The sequence below is a fragment of the Balaenoptera musculus genome, chromosome 1 (genome assembly GCF_009873245.2).
Source record: "Balaenoptera musculus isolate JJ_BM4_2016_0621 chromosome 1, mBalMus1.pri.v3, whole genome shotgun sequence".
In the NCBI taxonomy this organism is placed as follows: domain Eukaryota; kingdom Metazoa; phylum Chordata; class Mammalia; order Artiodactyla; family Balaenopteridae; genus Balaenoptera; species Balaenoptera musculus.
In genome coordinates, this window is record NC_045785.1 from 138,579,581 (window position 1) to 138,602,279 (window position 22,699).

General features: G+C 50.6%; 1 protein-coding gene across 1 annotated transcript in view; it reads right to left on the reverse strand.

The window, feature by feature from the left end:
* The window catches only part of NCF2 (neutrophil cytosolic factor 2), a 28,528-nt gene that overhangs the window by 3,805 nt on the left and 2,024 nt on the right, over positions 1-22,699 (reverse strand). The window contains exons 2-13 of the mRNA XM_036850810.1: positions 21,688-21,770; positions 15,011-15,119; positions 10,886-11,020; positions 9,881-9,988; positions 9,529-9,588; positions 8,042-8,085; positions 6,389-6,530; positions 6,122-6,190; positions 5,048-5,123; positions 3,267-3,292; positions 2,764-2,915; positions 2,525-2,636 (exon numbers count right to left, since the gene is read on the reverse strand). Of these exons, the coding sequence (XP_036706705.1) occupies positions 2,525-2,636; positions 2,764-2,915; positions 3,267-3,292; positions 5,048-5,123; positions 6,122-6,190; positions 6,389-6,530; positions 8,042-8,085; positions 9,529-9,588; positions 9,881-9,988; positions 10,886-11,020; positions 15,011-15,119; positions 21,688-21,770 (1,116 nt within the window). The remainder of the gene's footprint in view (positions 1-2,524; positions 2,637-2,763; positions 2,916-3,266; positions 3,293-5,047; positions 5,124-6,121; positions 6,191-6,388; positions 6,531-8,041; positions 8,086-9,528; positions 9,589-9,880; positions 9,989-10,885; positions 11,021-15,010; positions 15,120-21,687; positions 21,771-22,699) is intronic.

Consider the following 22,699-nt stretch of genomic DNA (forward strand, 5'->3'; position numbering starts at 1 on the left):
ATTAATTAATTAATTAAAAAAATTATAATGTCCAGGGTAATTGGCGTGTAGGACAAAGTTCTTCAAAAAAAAAAAAAAAACCCTTTTCAGTGAAGTAATTCACATTTAGAGCAGAACTCCTAAGCAGAATTCTTTAAAGACAGAACTGAAGGGATTAGTCCAAAAACAGACAATTGGAAAACCTAGAGTGACCTTTCAAACTTTCAAGGGACCCCTTGCACTGGCACTTACCCTCAGGGTCCCGGGCCTTTCCTCTCAGCCAGAGGCACCAGCAAGTCTCAGCTCCAATGTCTCTACTTCCTGAAGGCAATTTTCTGAACTCTTAGATAACCACAAGGTTACTTTGTGGGGTTTACTACAGGGCCTTCCTCCAGGCCCATCCTCTTTAATTCTTCCCCTCCCATTCATTTTTTTTTTTTCCATCGAACATTTGCCTTTGAGTGAGAACCTACCAAAGAGACCCTTCCTTAACTGAGCAGAAGCCCCTGCCCAGCTGTAAGGATGAGGGTTTGGAGGAGGGACTCTGCCTTCCACTGTGGGCCCAAGGCCTGCATGGTCTGGAATAGCTTTCCCACTCTGGTCATTTCCATGGTCTCAAAATCTACTTGCAGGTGAAAACTAGCAACTGACCAAGGATTCACTTAGGAACTATTTAATTTTATACCCCTTAGACTGATACAACTGCAGATGCCACAGTCGACAAATGCTGAAGCAGGAAACACAGGTGAGTAGGGGGAGAACTGAAGTGTCACTGGGACCCTACTCAACAACAGCTTTGGACAGTGGAGACTGCAGACTCATGCACTCTGGTCGGGACACCCCAGCCTCCAGACCGCGGATGGGGAGCTGAGTGCTCAGAGGAAGCCCACCGGCCAGCCTAGCTGAGCTCCCTGCCTTGCTCATGCGCCCCTTGAGTCATCGATCCAAAGCAAGGCCTCACTATTTTCTCCCTGCTCACAGCATCACCCTGGCACAGCAGTGTACAAGGCCTTCCCTGATCTGGCCCTGTGGCCTTTCCCACCTTGTCTCCAGCCACTGTCCCGGCTGCATCCAGTAACACTGAGCCCCCTTTCCCATTATGCTGCTTCTTGTGGTCTTCCCTCTGTTCTCTCCATCTATGTAATACATCCATCCTAACCTCCTCCACCTTGCTAATTTCTATGTACCTTTTTCAGGATAAGCTTCAAGACAATTTCAGCATCATTTTCTCTAGGAAGGCTACTGACTTGTCCCACTTCCCTCCAGCCTTTTTGGGTGAGATGCCCTCCTGAGTGCTTACATAACACGGTAAGGCATTTGTGCATCTCCATCAGTTTACTTAACACATGCTTTGTAGTCATCTGTTTGCCCTTGTCTTCCCCCCAAGAAGGGCCTGTGTCTTAACTAGTTTTTATATCTCTAGTGCCTATCTAGGAGAGCAGTAAGAGCCCAGCAAATGTTGGTTGAAGAATTAATGTCACTTGACAAACGCTGGAAACAACCCAAAAGTACACCAGCAGGTGAATGAATAAGCAAATTGTGGTATCCATACAGTGGAATACCATTTAGCATTCAAAAGGAATGGACTACTAAAACACAAAAGAATACATCAGTGTATACTGTATGATCCACTAATGTGAAATCACATAAAAGGCAAACAAGTATGTTGACAGAAAGCAGATGGATGGTTTCCAAGGACCATTGTTGGGGGAGAGAATTAACATCTACGACGAAAAGAAATGGCAACTTTTCCTTGAGAGATTAAGGGACAAAGTCCAAGAGTAATAACTTGTAGCTACTACTTCTAGCCTCGAACTTTGCTCCTGACTCCTGACTTTATTCTTACTGGAAAGTCAGTTAACTCTTTTCTAGACCTCAGATCCTATAGCTAACCTGCCCTTCTACTGTTAGTATCGTGAGGTGTTCAAGAGTACAGGCAGGCTCTGTGTAATCTTGGTCAGGTTAACCTCCCTTTGCCTTGTTACCTAAATTACAAAATAGGATAACAATACCTGCCTCATAGAGTTATGGGGATTGTGAGAATTAATACACAGACTGCACGGTATCCGGCACATGGGAAGTTCTCAATAGATGCTTGCTGTTAGTAGGAGGTTTTTATCCAAGGCACCTCTTTGTGAAATAAATGCTCACTACTTTCTTTCACTCCCAAGTGTTCTTCCCCGTGGAAACTTAAGGTGAAGAATGGCTGTGAGCTCAGCCTCAAGCTATGACTTCATTCCAACCTTGCTTGATAGTGATGGGTCTAAACATTGAAACAATTAGGTGTGGCAGCAGATGGAAGGGACTAGAAGCTTTCTTTGGGCGCCTGGGCCTGCTCCTCTCTTGTGGGAAACCCTCTCCTGGCTGCAACCCAGGTGAGGATGCAATGGAACGGAGGCAGAGCTGAGGCTCATTACCCACCGTACCCGTAACACCAAGCCTAGTGCCAGGCACACAGGAGGTGCTGGGTAAATGCTGAACTGCTGTTGAGGAAGTGGCCCATTAGAAACGTGGCCTTAGATGCCCTTGGGCTCACCGCACTCACCACTGTGTTCTGACACCACACAGTCAGGCAGTAGTTTTTCGCTTGGGCCCAGGCATCCTTCATGCTGTCTTCTGAAAGGACCACCAGCTCACTGCTGTCCCGAGGCCGATAGCTGGGTAGAGATCATGAGGAAGAGTCAAGTCAGAGAGCATCAGTGCGGAACCATCCTCCTCCCCCGCCCACCGGGCCAGCAGCAGGCTCCCAGGTGTGCCCCTAACTGCTCCCTGTGTGGAGCTCACCTCAGCTCAGTATGTTCCGGTAGGAGCTCCAGCTTCTTAGCCACCAAGCCCCGGACCTGGCTGTAGGGGAGCCCGGGCTGAATTTCCATGACCACCGTGTACTTGTAGTGCACCTTGAGTGTGTAGGACGTGGGGACGCTGAGCTTGACTTCCTGTGGGGAGAGCAAGCAAAGGGAACTCAGGGGTGTCTGAGGCTTCCTCTGAGAAACACGCCGGCTCACAGGGAGCACCCCGTGGCAGGGAGAGGCCAGGAAGTACCAAGAATTCCTGCTGGCTTAGATCTGGCCCACCAGCCATGGGCCGGTAGGCAGTGTGTGCATGGAGGAGGGAGGGATTGTCGAGGGGGTCCCTGGTCCCTGTATGTGTGGTAGCATCTGGTCTACCCTTCCTCTGGGTCTCTTTCTGTAATCCAGGGAGACACACCCGTGGACACGCTTAAGTGGTCAGCCCAAGCTCTTCCTTCCTCTACCACTTGAAATAGTACAAGGAAAAAAAAATGTTACCTTGGGCTCTTTTTTTTCTTTCTGACCTAAATGAAGAAAGTAAGGAATAAAACAAAAGAAAATAATGAATGAACACTCTTGGCCAGCCCCTGCCATATACAAGAGGAAACCTCTTAGAACAGGGCACCCAACTTCATACCCTTTAACCTCTGGGATGATTACTAATCGTAATAAACTGCAGGGTAAATCACTGGGGCAATGTGAAGGGCGAAGCCATGAACACACAGATGAACCAAGTCTCTGATTTAGGGACGATATAGGTAATTATCAAAGGACCATCACATTCTCACCAACCCATGGGGTTAGGGAGGGATCCCCAAAGTCAGTTAACAGCAGTGCTGCTGGTGTAGTGGTACCATTCAAGATTCCCAAGGGTCAGTTAAAGCAGTGGGCTCCGTAGAAATGAAAATCAGAGAGTGTAAGATGAGCCAGGGGCCACTAGAAGAAATATTAGAACCACTTATTTTCATTTTGTCCTTTATTTTTGTGTATGTTTTCTAATGTGCAAAATATATTAATATAGCAGTATGTATATAATGTATATAAGAGAAGGTAAAGGTATTATAAAGATATCCACCATGGTGGGGAGGGGTGCATGATCAAAAAAGACCACTGATCTAAAACCCAGCTGATCACTGGAATCACTTGGGAAGTTTTTTCTAGAAATACAGGTTCCTAAGCCTGATTCCAGTCCTAAAAAACCAGAATCAAAGGCCTAAGAATCCAAATTCTTAAAATCTTCCTAGGTTAATATGTTTGCTGGACCCCCTAGACAGAAAACACCAAAAAAAAAAAAAAGCTATCAAGGACATTTTGGGGGGCAGTAGGAGAAATTTGAATATGAAATATACAATTTATATTATATAATTAAGAAATAATATTAACATTATCCTAGATATAACAATTATATTGTGCTTATGCAGAAGAATGTCCTTGTTCTTAGGAGACAGACGCTGAAGTGTAGGGTGAAGTGTCACGAGTCTGTAACTTACTTTCAAGTGGCTCAGCCACTAGAAAAAAATCTTCTATTAGAGAGAGGAGCAGGGCAAGTATATGGTCCAAAATGTTAACAATTACTGAATTTAGGTGAAAGGTATTCTGGTGTTTATTGTACTATACTTTCAACTTTTCTGTAGGATTGATATTTTCAAAATAAAAATAGGGGTGGGGAGCATCCCAAGTGATTCTAATGATCAGGTGGGCATGACAATCACTGATCTAGGATCTGGACATGCCACCTATTCAGTGCATCTCTGCCAAGCACTTACTCAGAATCTGCTTAATCTGTATTAGTGACAAAAAGCCCCTGACTTCCCAGGGCAGCCGTCTTCACACATCAGGAGAGTCTCCCTTGCACATTTGCCCCGTGGTTCTTTGTCCAGCCCTCAGGGCTCTGCAGAGCAGTTTCTTTTCCAGATAGAGCTCCTCAGACATTTGAAAAGAGCCACTCCATCCCCCTCTTAAGTAAACATGTGAAGCAATTACTTGAAACTTTCCTCCTGGGGTGAGGTCTCAGTACTTAATGAGTGAGCTGGGATACTCACTGTCCCCTAGAAAGCAGCTACATTTACCCAAGCCCCATGAGTGTTCTGGAGCAGGCAGGGAGAAAGGACATCTATTTCCTGTGTTTGGGGTGGGTGAGTGGTACAGGAGAGAGGGGCCTCTGGGGCCGTGTGGTCATACACTGAGTGGCGTGCTGGGAGGACAAGAAACCACATTTTCCTGGAAGGCTGGGAGAGCAAGTACACCCAGCCCTGGGATGGGGCTCCAGAGACACAAACCTGGTGACAACTGGGGTCTCCCAGGAGCACTGGAATGGGGAGGAGCTGGGATATCAGACTCCAGCGAGGTTTCCTCCTGGAGGGAACAGGAAGAGAGGGTGAGAACCTTCATTCAGACGCAGTTCTTAGGCAGGGGTAGGAGTTGGGGGCAGGGGAGACCCTGCAGACCCCCATGGAAAGGAGCCAGATGCAAACGACTTCCTAAAAGCTGGCGTGGTGGTAACATTCAGGGGCGACTAAGGAAAGTGTTGGTTAAATGGGAGGCAAGGTTGGCCTGGTGAAAACAAATCACAGTAGAAATGAGGATCCTAACCCCCAGGAAAAAGGCCCTTGCTGCCTAATTACCCCGTTGAGCCGTACTGGAAACCCACTGGAGGTGGGGTAGGACCCTGAGTCTTGTCTTAGCTCACCCTCTCACTCCACATCTTGCCCCTGCAAAGGAAACATTCCACTTCTCATTTGCATGGCAGTTAGAACTTTTCAAGTCATCTGGACATAGTGACTCTGGCCAGGGAGGGCCAAGCCCACAGAGGACAGCTGACTGGTTGCATAGTCTAGAGAGAAACAGGGTCCACTGCCATCAGACATCCCCATGGATCCAACAAAGACCACTCCCCAGGCCTGGCAGAAGGGCAGCTCACTGAGACGGGGGCTGAGGGTGGGGTGGCAGCGGTATCAGAAGCAGTGGCGGGCAAGGCCTGCTCTCTAAAGCAGATTTCTAATTTTGAATGGATTTCACCAGCCAACACATTGACTATTCTTCCAGGTGAAGAGGACATTCTGGGAAGACCTAACATTCATTTGCTATAGCTTTGGTCAAGTCACCCGTGACCAGGAGGAATCACAGAGCTGGGGGGCCCCAGTAGGTCCTGCCGATGCCTCTACTCGGCACATCTGGGTTTTTTCCTTCATCCCCAGGTTCCGCTCCGGGCAGCTGGTACCAACGCAAGGTGGGCTCGGGACTAGTGTGTCTTCAGCGCCTCTTCCGCACTGCTCTTCTCCCCTCCGTGGTCTGTCGGTGGGGGGCTTGGGGGGCAAGTGGGGGGAACAGGTCAGACCTTGGCACTACAGTACCTGGGGCTTCTGCTGAGAATGGATCCGCAGTTCAGCTGGTTCAAGGTAGTTGCAGGGAACAAGCCCCTTCTGCAATGCAGCACCACGGAGCCAGAAAGCGGGGAATAAAGATGCGCTCATCAGTGCCCACACCACAGAACAGCCCAGAGACATGGGGAGGGGTGGGTGGACGGTCGAAAGAGGGTAGCAGGCGCTGCTCCTCAAAAAGCTCTGCCATGTGCGGCCAGGACCCCGGGCCCCCAAGCCCACCCCCGGTCCTCTGAATACCTGCCCATTGAACATGACCGTGGCCCAGTTGTCACTGCCCTTCTTCAAGACGAAGACGATGTTCCCCGGCATGACCTGGAGCTCCTCTGGTGTCTCAGGCACAAACCCAAACAGCACACGGTGGGCTTCCCCTTCCAGAGCCCTGCAGGGGGAGGCAGCGGGGAGAAGAGGGGGTAGACCCAAGATACAAGATCCCATCCACTGTCTAGCCTGGACCGCATCCCATCCCATGGCGCTATGGACCAGCAACTACGGACGTGGAGCCGGCTCACTCCAGGCGCCTTCTAACTCCACTTCTAACTGCCCAGGTGACCCTGAGCAGGGAGCTTGCCTGCCTGAGGTCCCAAGGGGACTCGGTAGGAAACTGCATGTGAACGTGCTCTGTAACCATACGTGCAAGTGGCACAAGAGTAAAAGAAATATAACAACGCTCATAACGAGGCCTTGCCATCCCTGCCCTCCCTTCCCTTCTGAGGAGGAAGTTTCCTGGGTATGCTTAGCCAGCGCCCAAGCCTGGGTAGAGCCCAATCAGAGGAAGGGCGCAAGGTGAAGGTGGGTGAGAGCCCACTGGGTGAGGAAGATGAGTTGGGGAGGGGGTCAGAGCAATCACCTAGAGCCATCATGGGGGTGGGTCAGGCACACGGTGGGGGGGGCGGACAGAGAGCAGGAGAGATGAGCCGTGAGGCATGGGGGACAGTAAAGGGCTTTGAGGTTGCCTAGCTGTGCCTTGTACAATGTCATGTCCCCTTTACCGTTTCCTCAAGGCCTGCTTTGCTCTTGGGGCGTCCCATTTGTGCCACTCCGGAACGTATGACTGAGGCAGGCCCACGCGCCCTCCACTCACTCTGGCCTTGCTTGTTCTCCCTCCCTCCCACTCTGCTCCTTCCTTTCCCTTCAGCCCCTCCTTTTGTTTCCAAACACCGTATTCATTTATATAGGGGATACTGCCCCCACCAGCACATGGAGAGTTTAGGAATGAGCTAATCCAGCCCCCTGATTTTTATAGTTGCTTTTGTATACTTTTTTCACCTTTTGTGACACACTTCCCTATCGGGTGCAGGAGCTAGGCTTGCTTCCTCACTTAGAGATAACTCTTAAGAAAGCTGTAGGTTATGTCATTCTTGGCTTCTCATCTTACAGAAGCATGACTTCTTTTTCTTGAGTCCTTCCTCTTCCTTCTTCAGGAAACGTGTGCCAATAGGCAGTGAAAAACGCCCACACAGGAAAGGATGTGCCGTTCCAGCTTCCCACTCTGCTCGCCTGACTCCAGAAGCCCGGCCTCCCCTCCTCCGAGGGGGCTGCGGCCGCAGAGAGCTCTCCACCCTGAGGTCAGCGCGCGGCCCCCAGCGGCCACCTTCCACGGGCACTGCTGCACTTCAGCAACAACCCCTCACTCTCTGGGCGCACCTTGACCTGGGGACACGGGGCCACCACGCAGCTGTGGCCAGACGCCCACGGTCGACCCCACCACAGCCAGGGCTCTGTCCTCTGCATCACTCCATTCTAGCCCTGAAAGCAGGAGGAGCCAACATGCTGGGCTAAATTCCACAAGATTTGGCCCCTGACCCCAGCTTCACCTTCTTCAGCCCTTTGTTGCCATCAGTTCAGGCTTGGAGTTTGGATAGTCTGCATTTTGGCCTAAATCTAACTTACCTGAAGATCTCTGGGGTCTTGGGCCTGGGTGGAGGCTCAGCTGCCTATTGAACATTCAGGAGAAATGAAGAAGGGCAGGACAGTAAGTGAAGGAGGGGGAGACAGAACAGACGGTTAATGGTAATTTAAGCCTCCTTCCAGACCAGAACATCAAAGACTGCATCTCTGGCTCAATCAGAACACTGTCTAGGGAGAGGACACAGTGTACCCTGACTAAACACTGGAAAATAACGCCTCCCACCAGCTCCCAGGGCCCAGGTTTCACCAGCACAGCAATTCATCTTGAGCCACACCTGGTCTCTGGAGTTCAGCTGTCACAGAGCAACACGGTGTCATGAGGGTGCTTTTGCCCTCGAGCTCCATCCCCTTCCTGGAACAGTTTCCCAAAGCGCTGCTCTATAGTTACTGTCTGCTCTGTCACATGACACTCGTGGGTATTTAAAAATGAACCCAAGGGCCACTGAGCAGGCAAGACTCTCCTTTTGAGGTGTGTTCCCTGTTCTACACTGAGTAGCACGGAGCCCAGTTCTCCGGGCTTCTTCCCCTCTGGGAGTCCCCTGGCTGCCCTGAAGCCCAAGGGAATCCCGCAAGGCCTTCTTCAACGTTATGGTGAAGAAAGAGGTCAAAGAATTTTGCCTCTCTTGCTCTCCTCCTTTGCTTATCTTACCCTCCAGTGCCCAGGTGTCGGTCCCATTTTGAGCCAGCGGTCATCTCCCTGACCCCGGGACGCTGTCACCGCTGCTCTCGGCGTGACCGGGAGTGTGGACACTGGACCGTGGTTGCCACGCTCAGAAACCCCTCCCTCTGCTAGTGTGGACCAACACTCCTGCCCACCATGGTTCTTTTGCAGCAGAGCTGGAATTTTCCTTAGCCGGCCCTACCCTCTTCCCTTCATAAGGGAGCTCTGCCTTCACATTTCTAGACCCACTGTCACCTAATCCATCTGGAACTGTGTCTCTGAGCCCAGCTTGAGCAGAAAGATGGTTCACCCTGGGCCCCCCACCTGTGTTCCCGAGGAAATCTCCTGCACGCTGGCAGACAGATGCAGCCGGGAGAGCCAAGGCCTCAGGCCCCGGGCCCCATGGGAGTCCCCTGCCAGCCCCTGTGTCCTGTGTCTGAGAAGAGGCATTGTGAAAAAGCCTTCCCTAGCTGTGTTTCAATTTCCTGAGAGAATGGTCAAGACATCGGGGGAGACGATACACCCAGCAGTTCTCTTAGAACTTAGAGAAGTGAAGCCTGGCATCTGGGGAGAAGCAGGAGTGTTGCTTCCTGAGGACTTGAGATTAAGCCTAAAACTGCCTCATTCCCCCCCCCAGTCACGGGACCCGTGACAGAGGATGGTCATGCAGACACCCTCAGAGGCACTGAGAGCTCAGCTGAAGGAGCCCTTAAAACGAGGCAGCTGAGCACCAATATTCTCCCCAGTTGGCTGTTTCACAGAGAGCTCTGGAGACCTCGATCCGTGGAGAAGGACAGGACCGCCTCACCTGTGGCTGCAGAGGGGCAAACCCCGAGAAACTGTCTTGATCCACCACAGATGCCACGACCTGAAATTGAGAAAGGAAGGTGTGAGGGCTCGGTCAGCAATGCTTCCCCATCCCTCTGTGGTTTTCCCCAAGATTCCCTCCTTTCTCACACCCTGGATCTGTTCTCGCGGGTACTTGGTTCCAGAAGTGTAGGGCGGCTAAGGATGGGCTTGCTGACCCTCTGGGTTAGAAGTTGCTGCTCTCCCAGGGCAGAACCACAAGGCAGGTGCCCTTTTCCCAAGAGTCCCTCCCCCCTTGCTCCACAGGGCCCATGCCAGAGGGAGCTCAGGGGACGCTGAGTGACCTCACTTACCGTGGCCTTGCCTAGGTAATCCTTCTTGACCAGCTGAGCCACTTGCTTTTCATTTGGCTGAAACAGCCTGCCCACAGGGATCACCACTGGCTCATACAGCTTCTGTTTCTAAAACACAGAGAACATCGTCTTTTATTACCTGTGAAATGGGGCTAAGGGTGCTTGTCCTGCCTCCCTCAATGAATGGATGCATGGATCCGTTGAGATAACCTTACAAGAGCACTTTTTCTCAATGTGCAGGGCCGGACTTGTTATTATTTCAGGGTGTCTAAGGTAGGACCGTTTGGGTTCACAATCGCCTTACACCGAGAGGCCATGAGGACATCTGTGGGTGTTGCTTGCCCAACACGCTCTTTTCCTAGGGGAGCTGCCCTTTTCCCACTCTGTGTGGCTCAGGCAGGGCTGTCACTCACGGCCTGGGAGGCACCACAACCACAAAGGTGGCCCGGGACCCAAGCAAGGCCCACGACAGTGCTCTCTTGGGACTGGTGTCCGCAGACGTGGATAGGCATGTACAGACTGACTTGAGCCCCCTTGTTCCTGGTGTTTAAAAATCTTATTTAAAACCAGCTTCATCCCCAGCTTTGCTCAAACTGTGGATACTTTTCACCATTCGTTCATATAATCAATGCATTTTTGTTGAGAGCTGGCATGCACCTGGCACAGAGCCAGGTTACGAGGACCCAGGGGTGAGCAAGCGGGCACAGCCTCTGCCCTTGTGTGCTGGCCCCAGCCCCCAGCCCCCCAGCCTCCCCACCTCCCCGGCTGCCACCAGGCGCCCCTCAGAGGGGCATGAGGAGGGCTCTGCCGTCCCATACTCTAGGCCCCAGCTTCTCAGACTTCCAGATTCAAGATCCCACATGGAAACATGCCCCAAGATCAGTGTTACCCAGAGTTCAGAGGAGGTAAAAGCACCACGATTACGACTTCCCGATCCGCACGTGCACTAAAACAAACACAAACCCAAGCAAATCCTCCTGCCACCTGCTTGCCCAGCGCACTCACCCAAACACTTTCCATGGCTTTGTCGATTTTGGAATGTCTCGGCTCAGACTTCATGCTCACAGCCAATGCTAAATGTTCCTCAGCCTTTTTCCATTCCTCCTTCTTGGCGTACATGAAAGCAATATTATATAACACCTAGAAAAGCACAGGCCACAACATAAAACTTGAGGCTGCTCCGAATCTAGGGACCAAGCAGGGAAGAGCTTGCACGTGTGTTCCCGGAATGTTGCGTGGTGACATTTCTCCCTTTCCCAGCTCTCCTGGGAATATCCAAAATACAATCAATCTTGCTCCTGAGTTACATTTAGCACAAGGACGGTGTGAAGAAAACATCATGTAATGCACAAATCCAACATCGTGTGCATTCTTTCAACAGCCAGGTAGGTCAGGAGGGGATGAGAATTATTGTGTGGTTTTGGTAATGAGAACAGTGATGTGCTCAAGGCCCCTTGAAGAGTTGGGAATAAAATACAGGCCTGTGGTCTCCCAGACCGGCTTCTGCCACTGAGCCAGGGCTCAAAGACTGGGCAGGTGTGGGATGGAGAGAGAGGGGGTTCCAGATGCATCATTCGGCATCAGCACCAAGAGAACCCTGTCCAGAACACAGGAGTAACAAGACTGTGATGTAGTCATACGGGCAGGAGGAAACTCTATGGGCAAAAGTCCACTGGAGGTGGAAAGAGGCTCGATACAAACCCAGGGCAGCACTATACCTGGGGTGGGAGAAAATCAAGATGGCAACTAACAAGTAGGGTTTACTTTACTTCTTTTTAACGACAGCACAGCAAGTTCTTAGGGCTCCTTGCAGCATGTATGGAGGATGACTGAACAGCCAGGAGCTGCTGCAAGATTTTCACAGGTGAAAGTGATGGGAGTCACAGCCTGATGCCCTGGGGTGGGGTGTGGGCAGTTCTCCAGGGCCTCAGAGAGGAGGTAGAGCTGGTCAACTGAGGCCCCGCTGGAGAAGGGGATTGTTGGCCTTCCAAGCTGTAACCCGCGGAGGCAGTGCAGTGGAGGTACCCCAGGGCTGTTTGCTAGTATGTGGCCTCGGCTTCATTATAAAATGGTGATAATAACGTTTCCTGCCTCCAGATTTTTGTAAGAAATAAATAATTCACATAGAGCACTGAGTTCAATTGCTTGGCACACACTAGATGCTGCATAGCTGTTCATTACTCTCATTACTATTATCTGGGGAACTATCTCAGGACTTGCCGGCAGGCTGAGCAAAGAGGTCTCGCCTGCCTTCTCAGGGAGAGCCCACATGGTTTGGGGGAAGATCACAGGGCCGAGTCTGCAGACTGATGCCATCTGGGGATTCTTTGTGTTTGCAGTCAGAAGGCTAAATCTACGAAGAACTTGGGGCTCCTGGAAATCAGTGCTGCCTGATACCATTGGTATCAGTGATACCATTTACTGACCGCCTCTTTGGGCCAGGCACTTTATCTGTGTTATCTCTAACCCCACAACCACCATACAAGGTAGGGGCCTCACTTCTGTGCTTCCATAGTCCTTCCCTAGCACTTCTCTTGTCCTAACCTCATCACCTTGCATTACACGTGACCATGAGCTTCTGGCTGCTGACACTGGCTTGTGGACTCCTGGACCTCCATTGCCTGACACTAGCAGGCATTATAAATGTATGCAAAAACGAGTGAATTTATTAGCAAATGTGTATGAGGTAAGTACTCAGCCTCTCTTCACAGATGATGAGGAACCTGAGGCTCGGAAATGACACATAACTTCCCTAGGTTTATACAACTAGTAAGTGTTGGGCAGGGATCTGACCACTGTCTCTCTGATCCCAAAGTCCTTGCTTTAGTGGCAGCCAGATCCCAAGATGGCTCCCGTGATTCTCACCCTCCCACATCCAAGGGAGCTGACAGATGTAGCCAATGGAATATTATGGAAAGGAGGGGGGGTGTGACATTTGAAGCTACGTTATAAAAGACACTGATTCTCCATATTACTTTCCCTTGGTTCATTACTTCCTCTGGGGGAAGTCCATGTCATGACAGGACTCGGGCCGCCTTATGGAGAAGTTCATGTGGCAAAGAACTGAGGCCTCCTAACAACCAGTAACACTAACTTGCCAGGTATCTAAGTCACCTTAGAAGTAGATCCTCTGGCCCCAGTCAAGCTTTCAGATGACAGCAGCCCTGCCAGCATCCTGACTGCAACCTCATGAGAGCCTCTGAGCCAGCACCACCCAGCCAAGCTTGGGTTCCTGAGCCCAGAAACCGTGACAGAATAAACGGTATTGTTTCAAGCCACTCTGCTGTAGAGCAATTTGGTAATCAGCAGCAGATAATTAATACACTTCTCTATACCAGTCTGCCACCCACACTGTGATTTGGTCCAGGGCCTCATCCAGATAAAAAGGACAGTTTATCAAGGCAAGTATGGATGGGGGCATGGTTGGTTTTTCCATAGAGTTAGTGGCTGGTGCTGAACGATGGACACAGGGACCAAGCCCAGACACAGAGATCTAGACTCCCTTCCTGGGCTATTTCTGAGCAGCAATGAGCTGTTGTCCTCTGCATACATGCTTGGCCAGCCCAGCCCAACCCTGACCACGTGTGCAGGAAGAAAGGAGAGCTCGAGGCCATTTAAAACTTCCTGTTTGGTTCTCAGCCGCCTGCCCTTAAGACCTTTTCTAGCAACAGGTTTTTATGACTCCATGACTGGAAAAGCCCCAGACTCTTTTCAAAAAGGATGGTGTGATTTCTCAGAACCCTGGTGGGAAGGGAGCGGTGGCTTTATAAGTAGGGAAGTGACTGGAGTGTCCCATGTGGTATACGGGACCCTGAAAAGTCCAGCCTCCCTTACAGAGAAGCCCATACAGGCAGTATTTCCTGCCCCCTGGTCATTTCAACTCCAACTAGAGGGGGAACGTCCCTCCCATGGAATTCTGCTTTGATGGTAGCATTCTAGGATTCTTTCTCTAGAGCTTCTGGGTAAGTGATTCTCAATCAGGGGTAACTGGCAATATCTAGAGACATTTTAGGTTGTCACAGTGCGGGTGGGGTGCTGTAGGAATCTAGTGGGTAGAGGACAGAGATGCTGTTCAACATCCTACAATGCACAGGCCAGTCCCCATAATAAAGAATGAGCTGGTCCAACGTATCAAAAGGACCACAGTTGAGAGACGGTACTCTAGAAGCTGGCCAAATGCCAGCCAATTCCCACCGAAAAGCCTCATTTCCCTAGTCTGGGAGAACTGAAGTAAGTCGCTATCCTGTCACAGGGCTGGGTGGGGACGTGTGTCCCCAGGGGCCCAGGCAGCTGTGGACTCTATTATTAGCCCTGAGTGACCCTGGGGACACTTGGCTCCTCCTGTCTGAGAAACTAAAACAAGGGGACATTTTTTCACCAATTCTTCTAAATAAAGATCTATGATACTTGCATGAATTTTAATTTTAAAGCTACTGGTATATATTTGGGGTTTACAACGGGAGTGGAGAGGGTGGGTTGGAAAAAGTACATGAACCTATAAAGTCACAGCCAGACATGCCTCTCCGTCTTGGTCATACAGAACATAAGTTATCCTTCTATGGAGACCTTTCCTAACTGTGTGCTCTGAGCTGTTCTCTGACCAGGAGGGGACAGCTTGGTGCTAAATTGTCCTCACTCTCTCTTTGGGTATATACCAAGTACATGAGGCCAGACCATTCATCGCAAAGAGTGTGAACTTGGGAACTGAGCAGGGTTAAGGCAGGTTCTGTATGGCGAGTGAACCCGTGATTTTGGATTTGTCAGTATAATGCTGAGAAAATTGCCTGTTCACCTGAATTATGCAAATTATTATGACAACTTTCACAGGCCAACATAGTCGTGTGCAGCCAAGCCTCCCCCTTCAGAGAACCCAGCAAACTCATTTCTACATGGTCCTTTGAACCTCACATTAATAAAATCCATGCACTCAGGTAACTGAGGACTCCATGAGGAGCCCGAAGCAATTGATCTGAGTCTTTTCTTAAGGGAAAAATCTGAGTCCCAAGGCAGGGGAAGGCGAAGTGCCTTTTCCAGGCTCCCGGATGTGTCAACAGATCGACGTGCATCTCAACTGTCAGCTGCCCCTCAGCTAGCATCCACTCCTGCCCAGGCTGGGCCCTTCCTCCTCACCTCACAGGCAAACAGCTTGAACGGTAGCCCCAGGATCTTGTAGTCGATCAGCTGGTTCCCTCGAAGCTGAGTCAAGGCCTCCTTAAGGTCTTTAAGGGCGGAATCATATCTGCAAGGAAAGAAACCAGTTGAAGGCACGGAGGAATAAAGAATAAAATGTGTGTCTGCTTCTCTTTGCCCATCCGTCTCACTAGGACAAGAAGCCTGTCTAATCTCTTTTGACCTTCCCTAGTTTTTCCGCCAATCCTGAGCCCCAGCATTCCACAGAACCCAGTGTGAACGGTACCCCCTGGGGTGGTGCATGCCAGCAACCCTGCCAGCCTCCCAGTTTCAGGCAGCCACAGGTATTTCTGTCTCAGTCTCCCCTGAGAGCTTTAAGCAGAGCGGCACATGCTGGCCTCCACGTCCCCACGGAGCTGATCAGAGCACGGCTTGTGCCTTGCTTCCCACCCGGAGGCCAGGCCAGCCTGACGCAGCTCCAGGGGGCCCCTCCTCACAGACACCGGCATCACCCTCCCGCCCAGGGCCTTCTCCTTCAGCTTCTTCTGAGTCCAGCTTAGCTCTTGGTTTTGTGGCCTTTGTAGTCTCCTGTCCCCTCCCTCCTCCTCCACACACTTCGGGAAAAAGAAAACAGAAACCATCACTTAAGCCAGACAGCATTTCTAACACTTCTGGCGTTGCCCTTCTGCTTTGTTGGGCTGGCGTTGTGCTGGCTGGCTCAAGGTGGGCCAGGGCGGCTGTCATGGGATTCGTGGTGGAGAACAGGGCCGACCATATCAATAGTGCCCATGGGCGGGACTTCCCTGGTGGTGCAGTGGTTAAGACTCCGGGCTCCCAATGCAGGGGGCACGGGTTCGATCCCTGGTCAGGATCCCACATGCCACACAGTGTGGCCAAAAAAACACCCCCAAACAAACAAACAAACCCAAAAACCACTTAAAAAAATAGTGCCCATGGGGGCCCGGGCAGGACCTGGACCAGACCTGCTCGGCCTGCCCCTGACCTCCACAGATGCCCTGGTGGGGGGGAGCCATTGCCAGGCAGCAGGGGGTAGAAGCAGCAAAAGTCAAGCTCTCCCCATCCCCACGCCAGCCCCTGGCCTGGCAGGAACAAACGTGGCTGTCCGGTGGCTCCCAGCAGGCCACGGAACCAAAAGCCCCCCGGCCACTGTCTGACCCAGAGCTGCCACGTGTGGCTTCTCTTGAAGGCAAGCCTGGGATCTGGACACAGGCTGGTGGGGACCCTCGAGAGGTGGTGTGGGGTAATGAAGGCACCCTAGGACAGGGGCCGAGAGACTGGGGCCAGCCCCGCCGCTAACTGGGAGACCCTGGCAAATTGCTTCCCTGGCCTCAGCTTCCACGTTGATATTACAGGGAGCGCATTGTTTACAAGGAGCATATTACACTCAAGGAGCAGAGCACACGAGGGGCTGACTACTACGTGCCCCTGGATCTCATTTCTGAGGTCACACCCATCCAGACTGGAGCCCTGTCTCCGCCACTTACTATCTAGTGACAAAGGGCAAGTCACTTAATTTGTCTGTTTCCTCATCTTTAGAATTAGAGAATGGTAATAGCACAAAGCATTCAGGTGCTTAGGACGGTGCCTGGCACACACAGTAATTTACTATTTTTATTTATATATATATAAATAATATAATATACATATTAATATATATAATAATTTACTATTATTATTAATATTTGTAGATCCAGCTCTAAAACTGGCAATTAAATTCATATAGCAACCTTTTCTTCCATGCTTACTTAACACTGTACACTGTATTAACTATTATCAGGAGATAAAAACACATAGTTGTAGAAGCTGGAACACTGATCTCAGGGAAGCCTGGAGCAGGCCAGGAGGGCAGGCTGGCCAGGAGGTCCCAGGGTGGCGGCAAGGTGGGGGGAGGGAAGCTGGACATTCTGTCGTCATTTGGTTGGAAGGAAGTCCCACAGCTGCAGGGGCTGCAGGAGGAACAGCTGCAGGAGACCTGCGTTTGAAACAGAAGGATGGTTTCCTCTAACACATCCTTGTTAATGAAGCTGATTGTAAAACCTGTTAAAAGCAGGCAGGTCATTCCTCAAGAAGCAAGAAGCATTTCAAGTCATTTACACATCCTTTTAGGCATTCCCTTGAAGGGGGGGGGGGGCGAGGTCAGCATCTCTGTTCTCTCTAAGCCGGAAGATGGGGTGACCGGCTCCGACTCACTGAGCCAAGAAGAAGCGGGCAGGCGGAAGGGCAGGTGTCCCGTTTCACGTTCCACTGCCTGTTTGTGAGAGCGCGGAAGGTCCTCGGAGGGCACGCGTGAGGTGCTGTCACCACTAACCTGCGGGTGTACCTGCCTCTCTGGCGAGCGGGCTCAGCAGCTGAGTTTCAGCTGTGAAGTAACAACGCCTGTGTCTCCCTGGGGTTGAATGAGCCCAACAAAATCCTCCTCATAATTCTGCCCATCGGGATGGTTAAAGATCTGGGCCCAGGAGGAGGGAGAAAGAAAGAACTGACGTTATTCAAAAGGCTTGCTTTGTGTTTAAAACGGGGTGGGGGTCCCCCTGCTAGATGTCTGTATTTGAACCTGTCTTTTTTTTTTTTTTTTTTTTTAAATAGCTACTTTATTTATTTATTTATTTTTGGCTGTGTTGGGTCTTCGTTTCGTGCGAGGGCTTTCTCTAGTTGCGGCAAGCGGGGTCCACTCTTCATTGCGGTGTGCGGGCCTCTCACTATCGCGGCCTCTCTTGTTGCGGAGCACAGGCTCCAGACGCGCAGGCTCAGTAGCTGTGGCTCACGGGCCCAGTTGCTCCGCGGCATGTGGGATCTTCCCAGACCAGGGCTCGAACCCGCGTCCCCTGCATTAGCAGGCAGACTTCCAACCACTGCGCCACCAGGGAAGCCCTGAACCTGTCTTTGACAGCATCGCCCTGACCGCCGGCTGCCAGCCTCTCCTCAGAACCCCCGTGTCTACCGGGAGCTGCTCCCCTGGGGCATCTGCTTGGACACACAGCTCTGCTTCCTGCTGCACAGGGTCTGACTAAGCTCAGGATGAAAATTCCAGAAGAGCCTTCAGCCCCGAGCTGGGGGCAGCGCGCTGTGCGGCCCCTGCATCCCTCCAGCTCTGCCGCAGGAGGTTTCCTCCGTGCCACCTGGAACGCACAGCGTCCCCTACGAGGCCGAGGTGCTGGAAGCTTCCCGCCCTCCCCTCACAGGCTCTGCTGGGCTGGGCCCAAGGGCTTTCCTCACGCACACACCCGCCTGGGGAATGTCACCCGCCTGGGCTTCCCTGGCTGCTTGGCAGCGTGGTGGCAAACTCGCTGATGCTTCTCACCAGCTCTGAGCCTGGGAGGGTCTGTAGCCCTCATGTCTGTGACACTCCCTGGAAAGGTTTCTCGGTAACTGCCGAAGCTCCCGACGGTTCCTGCTCTGCCAGCGCCCCCGTGCAGACTAGAATCCTGCAGTCCACGCACTCGGATAATGGACAGAGTCTGAGCCAGCTGAGAGGAGTCGAAATGTCACACACCTCCACGCCCCGGGGCTGGGGCCATGCCCGTTCCCGTTTCAGACGTCAGGGAAAAGGCTCTGCTGTGTTGCCTCTTTGGGCAGCTTCACCTAAAGGGTCTCGCTATATTATCAGGGCCCTAATATTCAGAAGGCCAGGATCTGAAAGGCACCTTGAGCTTCCCTCCCGTTTCGGATGACAAGGCGGGGGTCAGAGAGGTGACACAGCCAGCCGCAGCCCTGACCTGCCTGCTCAGAACGACTCTACCTTCGTTCTGGTGGAACTTTATAAATGACAGAAGAGCAGCCCAACAACTTCTGAAAGTGGGAAAAGCTGAGAGAAAAAACATCTATAACACCACCTTAAAACAAGTCCTGTTGTAATCTGAAGCTAACCCACTCATTACGAAGCGATTGTTCCAAGTCCCCATGGCACTTATCTAAAAAGATCTCCTATAGCGCTTGCCCCATTCTGCTTTGCGTTACAGTGCTTGTGACCTCCTCCGCTTTTTAAAGTATAAGTTCCTTGAAGCAGAGGATATATTTCACCTGCTTTCACTTAATAATTCCATAAGCATTTATTAATACTATACTAGATGCTGAAAGCTAGCCTTAATACTATACTGGATTCCAGAGTGAAGAAGTATTCTTCCCTCGCGAGCAGTAGAGGAGACAAATATACAGGCACATATCCGTCATAGAGGAGACAGATGTGATAAAAGGACACACAAAAGAGAGTGGTGGCTGCCCTAGCGGGTGAGTGTGCCTGGGGCAAAGGCCGGGGGAGGCGAGTGGGTGGACAGCGCTGAACCGCAGAGTAACAGGCAAGGGAAGCTGCCCTTTATCCTGTAGTAATGGGATCCAGCGGAGGTTCTTAAACAGATCACATTTCTTTTTTTAAGACGATCCCTCTGGGATATGGGTGGAGAAGGCAAGACAGGTGGCTAGGAAATCAGTTTGGAAGTGATTGCAATAGTCCTGGTGAAAAATGGGGTCTAAACTAGGGCAGTGCTGAAGGGAGGGAGAGAGATGGGTGCATCTAAAAGATATTTAAGAAGTCAACTTGACCAGGTTTAGGAAAAGAGACATTCTGGGTTGATCCCAGGTGGACACTTAGTAGCTGGCCGGGTACGGATGGAGATCAATCCAACAGGAGAGGGTGTGATCCTTAAGGGTTCATGTATGATTTTCAGGGGACACTGAACCCCCTGAAATTGTACATAAAAGTATGTATGTGCTTGTACGTGTTTTGGGGGGAAGATAGCCCATATATTTTGCTATTTCTCAACCACTGTTATAGTGATAAAAAGAGACAGTCAAGAGCTGAACCTTGGGGAGGGGAGGACACCAATGCCTATGGATTGAGCGAAAGAAAAGAAGGCAGCTTAGGGCTGAGAATCGTGCCTCATTGACATTATTTTCTCAATAGATAGTTATTGAATTAAAGATAAAACTTGGTAGATTTTTCTCTGAGATTGAACTATTATCAATCACAGACTAATTGAATCCTGGGTCTTATTCCTGGATTTTTCTGAGGTCTTTTTGACTCACTCAGTATATGAGCCTTTCAGATTCTGGGACTTCCGGGCATTTCACGTAGAAGTTTCTTCTGGGAGGCTCCCCTCTTCGCCATCTGTCTCTCCTCATCAGAGGTTGTTAGATTAGAACTAATTAAAGGATGGCCTTAGAGTTTGTCTTTTGAGATTTAAGATCAACTGGAGGATTTGTGCTCAGACCTGCCTGCATACCCTATACACCCAGAGGATAGCAGGGATGAGGGAAGGGGGGACCGAGAAGGAGGAGAGCATTAAGAAAGGAGACAGAGGCATGATGCTGCCAAGAAGTAAAGGCCTGCAACGCCTCTCTCAGTTCAAGGCTTTCTCTTCTCAGACTGCCTCTGTGTCTGCGGTTCTTCTTCTGGGGAGACTTCACCCCTGCTCTTACCCATTCAGGTAATCAACTGCATCTACATCTTGCAAGTCCTCTGAGCTTCTTCTGGTGGTTGCCCCTAGCAACAGCTCTGCATAGCGGCCTTGCAGGCTTGGTTTCTGACTAAACCCTAGGATCAAAGTCTTCCAGGGTTGCATGTAGAGCATCAGAGCCCAGCCCACCCCTTCCCCAGTGCTTGGACAACCTCTACAGCCTCCCCTTTGCCCCACCAATGACGCCCTGCCTCACCTGTCGTGCACATACATACACACCATGCCCCTAATGACCGTTTTCACTGTTTGAAAGTTCTTCATGAGCCTGAGCTGAATCGTCTTCACTAGAACTTATACACACTAATGGGACAATTTCTACAAAGGGTCAGTTCACCATCCCCTAAAACATTTAAAACTGATGCTTAGAATATGTTTTCTTTGTTATTTGTATGTTATTGGGATATTTGGGGGAGGGGTGTGGGAATTGAGATTAACTTTCATTTTCTATTTATTTGTCTTTTTTTGCTAATATTTTGTGTTGACTGTAAATGCACCAAAAGTACAGAAAGGTTGGTAAAGAAAACGGAAACCCCTATAATTTCACCGCCTGGAGAAAACTGCTGACAATCTTTTGGTCTACGGCCTTTCAGACTATTCTGCAAAATAGAAATGGAATTGTGCTATACATACTATTTTGAAATCTGTTTTAAATTTAGTATCTATGGTGAACTTTCTATATTAATACATATGCTACTTATTTATCTGTATTAATATATTCTTGTACATATAATGTTGCTTATGTTCTCACCTTGGTGGCTGAATTATATCTCATTGAATGGATTAAACCGGGTGTTTGAAAACACGTTCTGCAGGAATGAAGGAAGGTTTTGATGTGGCTTCATGACGATCGTCATTGTGTGACAGCTCAATACCTCAGAGTAGTAGACCACCATGGATGCTCCCTTGATGGACAAGGTATCACCACCTGGGCTATGACCCATCAGCAACACTGGTGGGGTGCCACGCCTGTGGTGGTTATGTAGGCTCACTGTGGGCCATAACTGGGCAGCAGGCCTGCCTTACCACCCCAGAGAGGACTTCTGCCTCTTGCTGACTGACTGCATAACTTCCCAGAGAAGGTCCAGTCATGCTTCCCAACAGAGGCTGGGGAGATACTGCTCAAACACCACGTCTGGCATCACCAAGACCCCCTCAGGGTTTCTCTGTGCACTCCTCCAGCTTGTGCAACACTGGACCACTTACTTCTCCATCTGGTAGTAGAGCATCCCTCGTTGGAAGTAGGCCACTGCCAGGTGCTTGTCTCGGTTAATGCTTTTGGTGAAGGCCTGTGGGGAGAACAGACAGGCTGTGAGGAGGTGTGAGATGAGCCAGAGGGTGAGGCAGGAAGGGTCACGAGAATGGTTCGTGTCTTGAAGGTGACCGGAGGCTGAGGGGTCAGAATGCCCTGTGTTGTCACTTCCTAGTGGCACAGCATGAGGCAGTTTACCTAATCTCCTTGAACCTTAGTTTTCTCCTCCGTAAAATGGGGATATTCATATCTGCCTTTCAAGATTACTGACAGGATTAAAATAATAAAAGTAATCAAATTTGAAAATAACCTAATTAAAATGTTATATACAGTGTTATATTTATTTTATAAATGTATTACAGAAATATTATGCAATTAAGGTAATTATCTGTATGTGTGTTCTTATGGCCATTTTGTTCACTGTTTTGAAATATTATACAATTTAAATAATAACAAATAAGAATGCATAGAAAATGCCAGGAGTGAGGACTCAAGTATGAAACCAAAGAAAGAATGAGATGCCAGAGCAGAAGAAAGCAAAGAGAAACCTAGAGCAGGGAGACGAAGGGTGGACAGCGGAGTGGGCGAGCCAGGAGGTGAGCTGGGCCGCACAGCCTCGCCCAGGAGCCCAGAGAGGCCGGAGGCCACAGCCCCTGCTGGCAGAGCTGCATCCAGACCAGCTGCCGAGCTTTGCCAACCTCTTCTCCTGACGGTGCACCTGCGGTGCCGTTTGCTCAGCCCCTGGGCAGGCCCCAGAGAGGAGGTGGGGGTCCTCTCCCTCCAGCCAGATGCAGGGCCCTCCTGCACTCCTGTCTGCCCACTCTGGAGCCGGAGGCAGGCTTGGTAGTCTCTGCAGGTGTACCAAGCGGCCTCTCTCTCCCTCTTTGTCAGGGTGAGAATGTCTGTGGTAGCAACTAGCCCTTTCAAGGGGCCGGCGAGTCAGTCGTCTGGCCACACCACCTTGCA